The sequence below is a fragment of the Carlito syrichta genome, unplaced genomic scaffold, assembly GCF_000164805.1.
Source record: "Carlito syrichta isolate Samal-C Ts95f unplaced genomic scaffold, Tarsius_syrichta-2.0.1 Scaffold311810, whole genome shotgun sequence".
Taxonomy (NCBI): Eukaryota; Metazoa; Chordata; class Mammalia; order Primates; family Tarsiidae; genus Carlito; species Carlito syrichta.
The window spans coordinates 175696-191321 of NW_007255906.1; the positions used below are offsets into that span (position 1 = coordinate 175696).

Below are 15626 nucleotides of genomic sequence, written 5' to 3' on the forward strand. Positions count from 1 at the left end.
TGCCTTGCTGGGGTGTGGGTGGGGAGCAGGAGCAGAGGCCAGCCCTGTGGGCACAGGGACAAGGGTGAGGCAGGCCCAGGGCCGGGCTGTGGGCTGCGCTGTGGAAGCAGTTCTGTGAGGCAGGCTTGGCGCCTCAGCCTCCAGCTGCAAGGAGCTGGTTCTCTGCCCCGCTCCTGCCCACATCCTGCCCAGGAGCAGAGTGGCGGCTGCACGCCCGGGGTGGTGGGGGAGGGGCCCCCACTGGGTGCCTGCCTGGGTACTGGGCCCAGCCTGCACCCAGCCCTAGAGGTGGGGTTGCCAGGCAACCCTGAAGGGGTGGGAGAGAGGAGCCAGCGCCTGGTGGCCACTCACCTCCAGGCAGCAGGGGAGGCACCTGAGGCTAATGAGGTGGGTGGTGGGCCTGGAGCCCTGGTGCTCTGGAAGCTCGTGCCCCACCTGCCTGGGCCGCCTCAAAGCCAGTCATGCCAGGACCAGCCGAGGACTGGGGGTTTGGGAGCGGGAATGACCTGCCGTCCAGTGGCCCCTACTCTGCTTGTTGCCCCTGCACCCACTGAGCCCCTGCGAGGCACTCGGTGCTTCTCATTCCCCTCCTAAGCTGCCCAGCTGTTTCCTTCTGGCCTGTCTCTGGCGGGTCTCCTCTGAGAATTCCTCATTGCCGTCTTTAGCCCCCAGCTGTCTCCTGGCCTGCGTGCCTGAAGCCCATCACATCCCATGTACTTTATTGCAAGTCCCTCCCTTTCTCACCTCCAAGATTTTATAATTTCTTGTTCATATTTTTGCTTCATTTCTGCCGGTTGGTTCATAAGTTCTCATTCTTGTTTATGGATGCCATTCCTTTCTTTATCTCTTTGAAGATCCTGTCTTTGAAAATCATTATTGGGACTGGGTGCGGTGGCTCACCTGTAATCCCAGCACTTTGGGAGGCCAGGGCGAGAGGATTGCTTGAACCCAGGAGTTCGAGACCAGCCTGGACAGCATAATGAGACCTCATCTCTACAAAAAAAATCAAAAAATTAACCAGGAGTGGTGGCATGCACCTGTAGTCCCACCTACTCAGGATGCTGAGGCAGAAAGATAGCTTAGCCCAGGTCAAGTCTATGGTGAGCTGTGATCATGCCACTGCAGTCTAGCCTGAGTGACAGAGGAAGATCTTGACTCAATAAAAATAATAATAAAATCATTGTTAGATTATTGCCTTCCTTTCTTCCGGAAGGAATTAATTTTCATATTTTTGATACTGTTGTTTAGCACTGCTCACTCTGGCACTTTCTTAGCCTCGATTTTCCTCCTGTACTTTGAAATTGTGATTTGCGCTGGTGGGAAGTATGAGCCGAGGTCCTGTAGACAGGGAGTGACCTGCAGGTACCTGACACCCTCAGGCAGCAGCCACCCCTCTGGAGTTTCCTAGACTCTTTTCTCCTTCAATGCCCCCTGCTATAGGCTCAGGGCCCAGATGGGGTTGGCACAGCAGCAGGGGGCAAGTGCTCCCTGTGGCCCTGCAGTTAGGGTGCTGCCTGGCACGGAGTAGGTATTTGGTTAAACGTTTGCTCTGAGAAAGTAGCAGGATTCTAAGGCTGCGATTCTGGAGCCCAGGAATGGGCCTGGTGTGCCTGCCATGGTTCGAGTCCTGTGCTACTCCCTGTATGCTGCCCATGGCCACACCTGGGGGCAGGTGTTCAGGGCACCATCTGGAAGCTGGTGGGCACTTCCGTCCACAGACTCTGCGGGAGTACGGCCACCATCTGGGCATGTGTACAGAGGACCTCACTATCTGACGTACAAGGAGTCAGAAGTGGGCCAGGAGATGTGTGGGTTTTGATTAAATGGAGTTTTAATTACGGTGGCCAGGCCTGGTGGGGCTGAGGAGGAAGACAGAAGCAGCGGTAGTTCTGAGTCTGACTGCAAGAAGGCCAACATGGTTGTTCTTTCAAGGCTCTTCGTGCACGTTCCACAGCATGTGCTCCAGTTTATATGGGACAGCATCTGCCCTCTGCCCTGTCCTCAACAAGGGACAATCACAGGGAGATATTACATTATTAATATGTAATTTCCCTTCTTGGCTAGCAACAGATGACACAAGGATTAATTAGATACACAGAGCCGACCTCGGAGAGGGATAGGAAATTGCCAGACCCTGGCCCCACCCCCCTTCCTGGGGCCTCCCACCTTCCTGTCACTCTGGGAGGTACTGAAGCGGGGGAAGCGTCGACGGGCTGGGAGGGCCCAGGAAGTCTTAGAGCTGCTGTGCTTCCCGTGGGCATCTCCGCAGTCCTTCACCTTCCATCAGTGTTCCTGGTGAGGCTGAGAAGGGACACTTCACTTCCTTGAGTCTCCGCTTCCTCATCTGTCAAATTGGGTTCATGGGGCCAGGGAGATCACAGAGCACTGTCGTTTCCCAGGCTCCCAGGCAGGCTGTGCAAGCTACTTCAGAGCGGCTGGCCTCTTGGACCATAGGGTTTGGTGGCTTAGTGGTGGCTGGCATTCCAGTGGCCCATGGACTTTGTGCATTGCACCCCAGTTCCAGCCGGTAACACATTAGTGGTTTGAAACCAGCCATGGTGGGAGCATTTACATCACAGAAATCAGGTAAAGGCTACAAGTCAGGGCGCTCCAGCCCTGGGTCAATTTGCTGGCCTACATCTGAGCAGCTCCCGACCGACCATTCCATACAGCTCCCCCAGGGGTAGGTGACTCGACCTCCCTCCTCTGACTGCCTGCAGGCGCCTCTGACTGCACTGATCTGCTTGCTCAGGGCAGTGCGGCACAGCTGTGATTGGATTCTGGTTTGGCAGGTGCTCAGGTTGCCTGTGGGACCAGGTGAGCCTCGCCCAGGGTGTGTTGGCAGCAGCTGGAAGCACCTGCAGAAATGCTGAAAGAAGGGGCAGAGGATCGGGAAGGGCATCAAAGCAGCATGTGTGGGCCCTGTGGGCAGGGGCCTTAGGTATCTTTAGCCCCAGGCAAGGCTGGCCATGGCAGGAGGGTCTGTTACCCGCAGTGAGACTGGTGAACAGCAGGACGGTGACTTTGGTGTAGTCGGGAAGGGTACTGACATCCAGTGCTGTTCAGCATGGTGACCCACAGCACCGAAGGCGTGGGGGAGACCCTGAGAATTCAGGGCATGCAAGCAGGCACCCAGGGCTGCTGGGAAAACCTGGCTGGACAGAGGCCTGGCTCAGGCCCCTCGAAGGCCTCCCTGTGCTGGGCATCCCAACTGGTGTGGAGTCACTCCAGCCCCCAGGGCAGGTGTACAGGTACCTGTGACCCCATCAGCAGGGGTCTGGGTGGTAGGGCAGGGAACTCTGCCTCACTTTGGCAGAAATGTGGTACGCTCCACCTTGTCTGCCCCTGGCAGGGCCTTTGAATCTGGGGGATGCTCTGAGCCATGTCAGGCTTCTGGCCTGGGCTGGTCAGATTGGCAGAAGGCTTTGCAGTCCGTCAATGCGGATTCCCCTAGAGGGGACCAGAAGGATGTCAGGTGTTTGTCATCTTCCCCCCAGTGGGCAGTGCTGGTGGGATGCAGGATCCCAGAACAGAGGCTCTCTGGGCCTGACTGCAGGGTGGCCTGTTGCTGTTGGTGGTGGTGCTGGACCTGGAAGGCCATGCCCAGGCACCCAGGTGGGGCGCAGGTGGGTCCTGCCAGCTCCACTGGGGACCTGTCTGAGAGTCTGGTGGGCCCCTGGTAAAAGCTACTCTGGGCTCCAGGCCAAGAACACCAAGGAACAACTGTGGCCCTTGTGTGAGGCCAGGGACCATGCCAGGAGACTTGGTCTGACACTCTTTGTGAGTGGCTGGCTGGCAAGTGCCCTGTACACAGCAGGGGCTTGGCGGGACTTGGCTCTCTCCACCTGCTGCCGGCTGCTCAGACTGTTTCTGCCGGGTCTTTGGCCTCCTCTTCTCCCTCCTGTGTTAGGTGCTCTGTTCTGAGCCTCCTAGTAGGGGCAAAAGGGCCTGTTGGGGGCAGAAGAGCCCCCCAGTTGTGGCTACGGCTGCGCTCGCCCTTACTCCAACCACCCGAGGTACTCACAGCCTTGGAGTTAAAAGGAAAGTCACAGTTCTTCTATATCAGCCCTCTGTCACCTGGATAATGTGGGAGCTGGTGGTGAGCCTGGCCCTTTGCCTGGTATTAGGGACCAGAGGTGACCTTCTCCCAAGGTCACCAGTCCTGCTCAATTCTCTGCATCCTGGAGGAGAGGGGGAAATGTGGTTGCCCGAGCCCACATGCAAGGTAGCTTCCAGCCTCTTGTCCCCAGGCAGTTGGTGGCTGCTGCCCATGTACCCCAGGGGCCCCATGAGGATTCAGGACTGGAAGTGGGTGGATTCGGGGGCCTCTTAGCCCTCAGAGAGAGGCAGTTGAGTGGGCAGAAGCCCACTTCAGCAGAGATTATTTTACAAGCTCAAAGGGGAAAACAGAGTTTGGGCTACACTTGGGCCTGTTAGGGATACCAAGACTTCTACCTCCAAGGGGTAGTCAGTAATTCCTGCTGTTTCTATAGCATTTTGACTCTGTGAGAGATGTTTCAAGTCTGCCTGTTTACTCACACAAAAACATGGGTGAGGGCTGAAATGGCCCCTAGAGGTCATCTGGGGCTCACCCGCCTTACTGTATCAACGAGAAGACTAAGGTGCAGAAAGGAAAAACATTCTTCCCATAGACCCCCAGTGAGTCCTGGCTTTCTGCCAGGCACCAAACTTAAATCAATCATTCGTGGTGTCAGCCAGGCAGCAGAGTGGGTAGGGAGGGTGTGGGAGTGGGAGGTGAGACAGCTCCCTCAGAGGAGGGAAGCTCACAGCAGCTGCAGCCCCTGTTCCGCCCTAACTGCAGCTGGCTGGTGGGGGCACCTGCAGGCAGTGGGTTCAGGTTAGTGTGAGAAGGCTTACCCTCGCCGGCAGTGGGAGACAGGATCAGACAGCTCCCCAGATCCTTCCAGATCTAAGCTCCAGGGGTTGCTGGACTGTCCCTTGACTGGGCATCTGGTGTTCCTTGGATGTCCCTTGGATGGACGCATGTCGTTCCCAGGAGAGCTCTGATGGGGATGCAGCAGGCCGGGGCACTGAAAAGCTGGCTCAGCAAGAGAAGGTGGGTGGTCCTGGAGAGCCTAAGTGGGGAGGATCTTTCTGGGAGGGGCAGGGAGGATCCTGGGGCTGGCTGTGATTCAGGACCCAAGAGACTGACCAGGCCGCCATAGAGGCTTGAGAGGCTGAGCAAGGGGGCCTACGTGAGTGACTGATATTGAGAGATTCTTGGCTCCCCTGGGAAAAATACTGAGACTGCTGCTGGTTCTTGGCTCTGGGTCTAGGATAGGAGGGGCTGTGACCCCAAGACCCATGGTGGGGAATGCAGGGAGCCTTGGACAGTACTGGGGGAGGGGCAGGGATGAGCTGGAGTCCTGGAAGGGACCCAGCCATGGATCTGCCCACAATCACCAGTCCTGCAGCACTTGGGAGAAGGGGCCGCCTCCTTGTGTGGGGGTCTTGACAGGAATTCCACTGGACCTGGGGAAGCAACTTTGCTCAGAGAGCTCTCTGGGCTCATGTCCTCTGCAATGGGGGTCAGGATCTCACCTCTCCTACCTCCTGGCTGTGACCACAGCAGAACACAGAGGGTACAGGGAGCATGCGTAGGCAGACACCCGGCCTGCCGGTGGGGCAGGATCTGAAGCCATAGGGTCTTCAAGGGGCCAGGTTGGGCGTGGGGTGTGGTTGGCAGCCTTTTGCTGGGTCCACCCTCTGTAGGTGGTTCAGCTCCTCACCAGCTCTCCCTTTGCAGGTGCCTCAGGAACGTAGAAGCTGGTCCGAGCCATGACGCTGCCGCCTGAGCCCCTGGAGAGGGCCTGGTTTCGTAAGACTTGGAGTCATCTGTGAAAAAGCCCTGCCAGGGCCACACTTGGCTCCTGTGAGAGGGGGCTCAGGGATCTGGGTCCCCGGAGCCAAGTGGGCGGGCGGCCGGGCTGCAGCTATGGACCGTGAGCTGGCCCGGCCCGTGTCCTTGCCGAGCCTGCCCATCTGCAGCTGTGCCCACCATGGGCTCCTCGGTGTATATCACAGTGGAGCTGGCCATTGCCGTGCTGGCCATCCTGGGCAACGTGCTGGTGTGCTGGGCTGTGTGGCTCAACAGCAACCTGCAGAACGTCACCAACTACTTCGTGGTGTCGCTGGCAGCAGCCGACATCGCGGTGGGTGTGCTTGCCATCCCCTTCGCCATCACCATCAGCACTGGGTTCTGCGCCGCGTGCCATGGCTGCCTCTTCATTGCCTGCTTTGTCCTGGTCCTCACGCAGAGCTCCATCTTTAGCCTCCTGGCCATCGCCATTGACCGCTACATCGCCATCCGCATCCCACTACGGTGAGCAGGGCTGGGGTTACATCTGTGCAAAGGCTGCCTGTGCCCAGACTTTGGTCTGTGCCTGTGGCCGGGGTGAGCCTGAGGTCAGGGGCTAGTCTGTAGTGTCAGCGTGGTGAGCTGCCCAGGACTGGCACATGGCCAGCAGTCATGCCGATCTGACTTATCTCCGTGGGCACAGAGTGCTACTGCCTGTGGCCAGCCCTGCTCTAGCTCTGGCAGAAGAGTGTAGCTGGGGCCTGGTGTGTGGGCTGAGGGGGAGCATTGGGCCCAGTGACCCATCCACTGCCGGCAGGTGTGTCTGGGCCGGTCTTCACACAAGAGCAAAACTCTCTGCATGATGCTGGGGTGGGTAGGGAACTGCGGGAAACCACAGGACCTCAGAGCTAGGAGCCCGCCTGTCACCCACCTTCCCCCAGCTCCTCTGGGTCAGCTTCACAGTGTGCACATTAGGAAAATGACCCAGAGAGGGGAAGTGACTTGGCTGAATGCCACAGTGAGTCACTTGGACCTATATGCAAATTTTGTTGCTCCTCAGGTCACCGAGGACTCTGATCTTGGAGGCAGCCTGTGCAGTCTCAGGGACTGACTGCTGGAGGGGGTTTTTATGGTGAATACTTTGGGAAGTGACTTCAGCCAAGTATTGTGTAAATGAAGATTTTTCCCGAGACTGAGTTTACTTGGTGTTGCCACCAGCTACCCAGGCCATAGATAAGGCTAGAAGGAGCCTCCTGCCCATCCACCATGGAACTGGGCTCTCCAGCCTGAGTGGTATGGGCCCCGAGGCCATAGATGAGGCTTGAGATGGTACCTCTCGAGAATCAGGGATTGGGGTATCCTGTCTTAGTGGTGAGTTCTCCCAAACAGGTGGCATGCCCAACTACAGAAAATGCCACAGCAGCCCTCTCTGGGCTGAGGGTGCCCTAGCAGAGAGGCAGACTAGGCTCAGTAAGCAAATGGAAATTTAGAGTGTCAAGCCCAATGGGGCCCATCGAGGTCATTTCCTTTCATCTTCCACATGGAAAAATGAGACTCGGAGAAGGGATCCAGCCATCTCAGGGCCACACAAGTTGGTAGCAGAGCTGGGACTAGCCCGGGAGGAGACGTGGCCTGCCACCCACCGGGACTTCAGTCATTGGGGAGTGGTCATGGGCAGCCTGTCTCCCAGAGTCTGCACCTGGGCTCGAAGGGGGAAGCAGTCACCCACATTAGGCTGCTCCGAAAAGGGGGAGAGGCCTGGGCCCCACATTGACTTATCAGATGCTTTCTATCCCGGGAGAGCCCAGAACCCTTGTCAGAAGGGGATCCTGACCGGCACTCACAGGGGGCTGAATTAGAGATAGTCTGACTCCAGGTACAGTCTGTGGGGATGGCTTGGGCCCCCCATTTCTCTATCCCTTGCTCTGTGAGGGGGGGACGGGGGAGAACAGAGTCCAGGTTCATGCAGTGACAGCTCAGAACATGGAGGCCTGGGGCTCCTATCTGTGGGTGCCCGGGTGGGCCAGAAAACAGAGGACTGGAGTCTACTCACGGGGCCAGGCCAAGCCTGCACACTGGTGGGAAAGCTCCTTGAGGAGCAGAGGCCTCACTGTCACTTTACCCTTTGACTTGGAGAGCAACATCCTATGGAGTGATTAGTGCTGCTGTTCTCAATTTAAAGGACTTTAGCTTTTTATTTGTCTCTTTCTCTCTGTTTTCTGAGAACCAAGAAAATGAGTCCCTGAGACAGAAGGGTTGTGCTGTGTAGCTGTGGAAAGTCAGCTGCCCCCTCTGGGCCTGTTTCTTCATTTATAAAATGGGTTCCATCTCTGTCTCTCTGAGCTCACAAAGGCGTTGTGAGGGGCCAGTGAGTGGATGGGAGTGATGGAGACCCAGAGGAGGGTTGGCCAGAGCCATGGGCTGAGAGCTTTACAGTTGCTGAAGGACATGAGCCAGCATCTCCTTTGATCCTCTTGGCCCAGCATTGTGGCCAAGGCGGATGTTATGACCCTCCTGTTACTCATGGGGAGGCCAGAGCAGGGAAGGACAAAGGAGTATCTCCTCATGTGGGTGGACTCTAGGTGCCTTCACTTTCCTATTCCTTAAGGCTTCTGAGCCGCCAGGCATGTGGAGATGTCCATGTGGGGGCTCCTGAGAGCAAGCTGGGCATGAGGAGGAACTTGGAGGCACTCTTGACTGACTCTGGAGTTGCTGACTGGCTCAGGCTCCCTTATCCTCCCCCCTTCCCACCCTTGTCCCCTTCACAGCTAGGGACATGCTAATTCCTGCTCCACTCAGAAAGGTTCATGTGGCTACTCCGAGGTCCAGCCTCTGATCGATGCCCTGGATGCCTATACCCAGGCCTGTATCACTCACCACCATTAATTTTTTTTTTTAAGAATCCAGTTTAGCCGGGCTCGGTGGCTCAGCCTGTAATCCCACGCCTTTGGGAGGCTGAGGTGAGTGGATTGCCTGAGCCTGTGGGTTCCAGACCTGCCTGGGCAACTTGGCGAGACCTCATCTCTACAATAAATAAAAAATGAGCCGGGTGTGGTAGCACGCGCCTGCAGTTCCAGCTACTCGGAAGGCTGAGGCGGAAGGATCGCCAGAGCCCAGCAGGTCGAGGCTGCGGTGGCTGGGAGCGGCCACTGCACTCCAGTCTGGGTGACAGAGTGAGACTCCAACTCAAAAAAAAAAGAATCCAGTTTCATCAGAACTGGCAACCAATTCCTGATCAAACCCCCCCTTCCAAAAAAAAATCCAGTTTCAGAAAAATCTTTTTTTTGAGTCAGAGTCTCACTCTATCGCCTAGGCTGGAATGCAGTGGCACCCTCACGGCCACCACAGCCTTGACCTGCTTGGCTCAGGTGATCCTTCCATCTCAGCCTTCCAAGTAGTTGGAACTTCGGGCACGCGCCACCATGCCTGGCTAATTACTGATTTATTGTAAAGATGAGGTCTCGTCAAGTTGCCCAGGCAGGTGGTCTCAAACCCCTGGGTGCGTGCAGTCCTCTCACCTCCACCTCCCAAAGTGCTGGGATTATAGGTGTGAGCCACAGTGCCTGGGTAAATCTATCTACTCTTTCCCAAGTACAGGGAACCTGCTGGACTAGAGCAGGGCCTAGTTGAGGAAGTCCATGAGAAAGAAGCCAAGCCAGAGGTGGAGATGTAGTTCTGAGTCCCCAGAGAATGGAAGACTCAGGGTGACAGACACAGGCTTCTTTCCTGGGGGTCTTTTGCATCATTGTCTCTTGCCTCTCAATTAGCCCCTGGTGAATGCTCTCATTCATTGAGGAACAGGCCAAGGTGCAGGGTGGCAGTTGGAGCCGCATCTGAAGTTGTATGTGGTGAATCGCCCTGACTTCTAAGGAGGCTAGGATTGGAAGAGAGGGCTCCCTGGAAGAGTTGACACCTGATGGGTCTTGCAGAATGAGCAGTTTTCTTTTTTTTTTTTTAGTTGGAGTCTCACTCCATTGCCCAGGCTGGAATACAGTGGCACGCTCACAGCCACCCTAGCATTGACCTACGGGACTCAGGCGATCCTTCCGCTTCAGCCTTCCAAGTATCCAGAACTACATGCGCGCTACCACGCCCAGCTAATTTTTTGATTTATTGTAGAGATGAGGTCTCACCAAGTTGCACAAGCTGTTCTCGAACCCATGGGCTCAGGCAATCCTCTCAGCTCAACCTCCCAAAGTGCTGGGATTACAGGCTTGAGCCACCTGGCAGGGTCTTGATGGCATGTATATAGGGACAGGTGTGTCAGGAAGGGGGTTAAAGCTTGGAACAAGGCCCTGAGGAAGGCATGAGCATGTGGGCACTGGGTCAGACAGCGGTGGCCTGACTGCTGGGTGACAGAAAAAAATGAATAGAGTGAGCAGGGATGGTGAAAGCTGACTCAGGACCAGAGAAAGGAGTTTGTAGGTCAGTGGCTTTTCAAATCCTAACAGGGATCCCCAGGAAGGGGAAGCCTGTGAGCTGGACGAGACAGGGATGCAGAGGGCTCCTCCAGATGGGGCAGGCGGCAGCTCTGACACCTGCATCATCTGATACCCCTACCACCCTGGAATGGCAGAATGGCAGGCTAGATGGCTTTAGCATCCCTTCTGGCTAGGTGGTCTGTGTCTGGGGTCTGGGAGGCCAAGGTGTGACTGTGTTAGTCACAAACACGGCCTAGGGGATGCTTCTGGGCCCAGCCAAGGCTAGGCTATGGTTCCATTTGAGCCCTGATGCTGTCCTAGCCCCCTGGGTGCCAGGGTCCAAGGCTCCCAGCCTAAGGGACTTTCTTTGAATAACAAAATCAATCTATTTGTGATTTTTAGAAAATAATATTTGCCCATGCTAAAAAGGAACAAAGAGTATATAGTATAGTGGAAAGTTGTTCTCCATACCCCCCACTCCACACTCCACACTCCAGTTCCCTTTCTGGAAAACCATGTTGGAAACCCTTCCAGAGATATTCTTTGCATATATAGGCCAAGTGCTATTCAAGTATGTTGTTTCTGTCCCCACAAGGGACTTTTTCTGCAGAGTACAGTGGGAGACTCCCTCGTGGGTTCCCCAGTCTGCACTGTAGACAACTGGACAGACCAGGGATTTCCATATTGTATTCCTGGAAGCCTTCAGGCCAGCCCCGGTATCCCGATCAACTCACGTCTCCAATAAATATTGATTAAACCCCTTCCCTTTCCCAGCAGCTCCACCTCTGGGATTGCCTGGGGATGTGGGTGAGAAGGTCTGCTGCTGGGGAACACTGTGGAAACCAGCACAGCATATGACCCCAGGGCCTAGGCAGCTCTGCACCGCCCTTGTGTCTGTCTGCTTGTTTCTGCTTGTTCACCTCAAATGACAGGAAGCTCACTACTGCCTGAGGCAGCCCATTTCTTCTGTCCTGAGCCACAGTCAGCCTCCCTGTAATTTATACCCACTGATTCTGCCCTTAGGGGGCAGTGCTGATAGGTCTCTCAGTCCTATTTTACAAATAAGGAAACTGAGTCTCAGAGACATGAAGTCTCAGAACATTCCTGTCTATAGGAATGCACTAGGGCAGAACCCAAGGGAGGGATATGTTTTTCTCAGGAAAAATGTTAAAATTAATATAGCCTCCCTCCCAGCACTTTGGGAGGCTGAGGTGAGAGGATTGCCTGAATCCAGGGATTCAAGGCCAGCCTGGACAACTTGGCAAGACCTCGTCTCTACAATAGATCAAAAAATTAGCTGGGCATGGTGGCACATGTCTGAAGTTCCCGCTACTTGGAAGGCTGAGGTGGAAGGATCGTCTGAGCCCAGCAGGTCAAGGTTGCGGTGACTGTGAGTATGCCACTGCACTCCAGTCCGGGCAGCAGAATGAGACTCCAACTCAAAATAAATAAGTAAATTATATATATATATATATATGTATATAAAACCTCCCACTCAGTGAGGTTATAAAAATTACTATTTGTAGAGCAATAAGAGCAATGCCTGGCATACAGTGAGTGCTATATAAGTATTAGATGAGGGAATCTATATTGCTTTCCAGAAATGGGCAAGTCTGTGACCTGTCCAGACCCTGCTATGCAGGACCAAAGAGCTCCTGAGAATAGATCTGCCTGGTTACTGTTTGGATTGAGGATTGATATAGGAAATTTAGAACAGACAGATTTACCACTTTGGCCTGAGTTGCCTCTGAGCTGCTGGAACGCCCATTCATATTAGTGGGTCTCAGTTTAACCACCTATAAAGTGAGGGAGTTGTACTAGATAAGAGATCAGAGGCCACCAAGGATTTTTTTCTTAAGTTGACAAAATTTATTTATTGGGTGATTTTACCCAGAAAATCAGCTCTCCAGCTCCTCCTGAGATCTGGTAAACAGCGGGCACACATTTTTACATGGCAGCAAAGACCAGCTAAATGCCCCACCAGCCTGTCTCCCATATGTGCACATGCAGGTGCCTGTGTTTGCCACACTTGGACAAGATAACCTCTGTGGGTGTTTCCAACTCTGGATTATGTAGAGCACATTTTTCTTTGACACCTACTGTGTGTCCCAGTCTCAGAGCTGGCAATGCAGAGATGGGTAGAGGAAAGCCCTGCCCCAAGGAGCACAGATGAGGTTGGGATTTGCTGCACTTGGGTAAGACACTTTTCTGAAACAATCTCTAGCCTGAACTTGACAGATAGGTAGGGTGTCCACCACGCAGAGGAGAAGGGAGTCTGATCTTGCCAAAATTGAAACCGTTAAATAGAAGGTTGTCCCTTAGTAATCATCCAGGCTGCCTTCCTAAATCAGGGAGACCTTTTGTTGATTGTCCATTCTTTTATAAAATATATGCCATCTTTCCTATGGGACTGAGGTCTGCTTCCTGGCTAGTGGATCAAGCTACTCCCCAAGTCTGGGCCTGGGAAGCAGCAGGCTTGGTTTTCTGTCTGGCTCTAGGAATACTGAGTGATTTCAGGCAGATTACTGTCCCTTTCTGGGTCTCACTACCTCATCCAAGTATTTTCTTTTGAACATTAAGATTGTGATATCAATGTTAAGATGTAATTATCTCATTTTTCTCCAGAGGCTATGGGTGGATTTGGAGGGGAGAAATGGTATCTTGAGGGCTTCTGGAGACACCAAATCAAATGGGGAAGAAAGGGCATGCAGTACAAGAGGCCCCGGTCACCTAAAGGTCTGATCTGGCTGGTTCTAGCCCCAGCCATGAGCCCACCTTCCCACATGTTGTAGCATCAACCAAGATCAACCAACATGGAGGTGATACTTCTTTTTTTCCCCTCAAAAAAAAAAATCACATATTAATTCCCTTCGGCCAAACTAATTAAGTCCCTGGACTACTCTTAAGACGATTTAGTGATCATCTGAATGTTTGTCCAGTGGTTTCCATTTCCAGTGTGCCTATTACCTCCCAGTAGCCTGTGAGAAAGGCAAGGCTTACTACCTCCATTTAACAGGAGGCGAGGAGGGAGGAAGTGACTGGTCCAAGACCTCACAACCACTAAATGGGGGAGCAGGGTGCTGCTCTGGGCTTCTCAACTGTTGGCCCTGCTTAACCCTGGTTTCTTAGATCTCTGATTCTGGTTTTCTCCCCCCAGGTACAATGGCTTGGTGACCGGCACAAGGGCCAAGGGCATCATTGCCATCTGCTGGGTGCTGTCATTTGCCATTGGCCTGACTCCCATGCTGGGCTGGAACAACTGCGGCCAGCCAAAGGAAGGCAAAAACCACTCGCAGGGCTGCGGGGAGGGCCAGGTAGCCTGTCTGTTTGAGGACGTGGTCCCCATGAACTACATGGTGTACTACAACTTCTTTGCCTGTGTGCTGGTGCCCTTGCTGCTCATGCTAGGAGTCTACTTGCGCATCTTCCTGGCGGCCCGGCGACAGCTGAAGCAAATGGAGAGCCAGCCTCTGCCGGGTGAGCGGGCTCGGTCCACACTGCAGAAGGAGGTCCATGCCGCCAAGTCGCTGGCCATCATTGTGGGGCTCTTCGCCCTCTGCTGGCTGCCCCTGCACATCATCAACTGCTTCACCTTCTTTTGCCCTGAGTGTGGCCATGCCCCTCTCTGGCTCATGTACCTGGCCATTGTCCTCTCCCACAGCAATTCCGTTGTGAATCCCTTCATCTATGCCTACCGGATCCGCGAGTTCCGCCAGACCTTCCGCAAGATCATTCGCAGCCATGTCCTGAGGCAGCGAGAACCCTTCAAGGCAGCTGGCACCAGTGCCCGGGCCTTGGCAGCTCACGGCAGTGATGGAGAGCAGGTCAGCCTCCGCCTCAACGGCCACCCCCCAGGTGTGTGGGCCAACGGCAGTGCTCCCCACCCTGAGCGGAGACCCAATGGCTACACTCTGGGGCTGGTGAGTGGAGGGAGTGCCCAAGAGTCCCACGGGGACATGGGCTGTGCAGACTTGGAGCTCCTTAGCCATGAGCTCAAGCAAGCATGCCCAGAGTCTCCTGGCTTAGAGGACCCCCTGGGCCAGGATGAAGCAGGAGTGTCCTGATGGTCCATGGAGTTTGCCCTTTCCTGAGGGAAGGAAATCTTTATCTTTCTGGTTGGCTGGCCCAGTCACGTTGGGAGAAGAGTGTGCCGGGAGACCCTGCAGGCAGCTGGTTCCCACTTTGGACTAAGAGGAGGGAGCCCCAGGCTGGAGCAGCATGAGGCCCAGCAGGCAGGGTTTGGGTCCGATGAAGTAGACGTTTCATGCCGTGAGGCCCTGCATCAGGCCAGGGCTGCAGCACCAGCAGCATCGTGTCTGGGCAGGGCCCAGGCCACCACTGCAGAAGCATCTAAAAGTGCCGGCTTGTCTCCACAGAGCAGCTGTGGTGCAGCAGACTGGCCTGGCCCTGAGCTAGGGAGTGGTTCCAAAAGGTCCCCGCACCACACACATGCCACCCTCCCTAGACTTTCCTACGGTTTAGGAGCTGTTGGGCCCAGAGGTGGCATTTCACCATGTTTTTTTTCCAGAAGAAAATGCAAGTGTGAGGAAACCCTTTTTATTTTATTACCTTTGCCTCCCTGGCTGCTGGGTCTGTTGTTGGTCCTGCTGCTAACCTGGCTCCAGAGTCTGCCCAGTGAGTCTCAGGCAGTCCTCTCTCCTCTCTCACTGCCACTAGCTGCCATGCACTTATCACTCCCAGGGCCATCTCTTGGGACAACAGAGCTGGGATTGAGGACAGGGAGCTGTAATGGAGCAATGCTGGAGGAGAGGTGGAGGCTGGTAGGCCATGGGCGTGTGCCTGGGCAGCTCAGAGCTGTCCAGTGAGGGGCTCTGTCTGTCGTTCCTTATAAAGGGAATGTTTTTTTCTGAGATAAAATAAAAATGAGCCACATTGTGTTTTAAGCTTGTCCAATGAGAACGGTGTCTGAGTTACTTTCCCTGCTCCATTGCCAGGGCTGGTGTACACATACGGGTGTGTGTTGTGTATGTGTGAGTGTGTGTGTGTACGTGTAGACAGACACCCTGTCTGCCCTGGGGGCCTCTTGAGGCTTCCACTCTGGAATGTCCATGTCCAGCCCCCAGACCTGTATTTCTGAGACACCCTGCAGGAGGTGTGAGAGGAGGGGGCTCTTCCCAGCTGCTCACCATCTAGCCCTAGGCATTTTTGCTGTGGAGACCAGCTGCTCCCTCCTGCATTACCTTCCTAACATCCTTAGGGGAAGATCTCTTCTTGTACGTTACCTTCTCAGAGCTGTGCCCGCTCCCCCTGCCCTGCTCCACCCCCCAGCTGAGAGGCCACGGAAGTGTCTGGAAACATATCTGGACTGGGGCTAAACTGCCATCCCCTGAAGTCCTCTTCCCCCTATTCCCAACAAGAGAAATCTA

The 15626-nt window shown here is 54.7% G+C and overlaps 1 protein-coding gene across 3 annotated transcripts in view; it reads left to right on the forward strand.

Annotated features, from left to right (window-relative positions):
• Positions 1-15159, forward strand: part of ADORA2A (adenosine A2a receptor) — a 15431-nt gene extending 272 nt beyond the window's left edge. The window contains exons 2-3 of one of the 3 annotated variants that reach the window (XM_008069099.2): positions 5768-6343; positions 13397-15159. In XM_008069099.2, coding sequence (XP_008067290.1) covers positions 6021-6343; positions 13397-14303 — 1230 coding nt within the window. In that variant the 5' untranslated portion in view covers positions 5768-6020 and the 3' untranslated portion in view covers positions 14304-15159. The remainder of the gene's footprint in view (positions 1-5767; positions 6344-13396) is intronic. The other 2 variants (XM_008069098.1, XM_021718087.1) reach the window with 2 other exon arrangements.
• Positions 15160-15626: the final 467 nt, after the last annotated feature.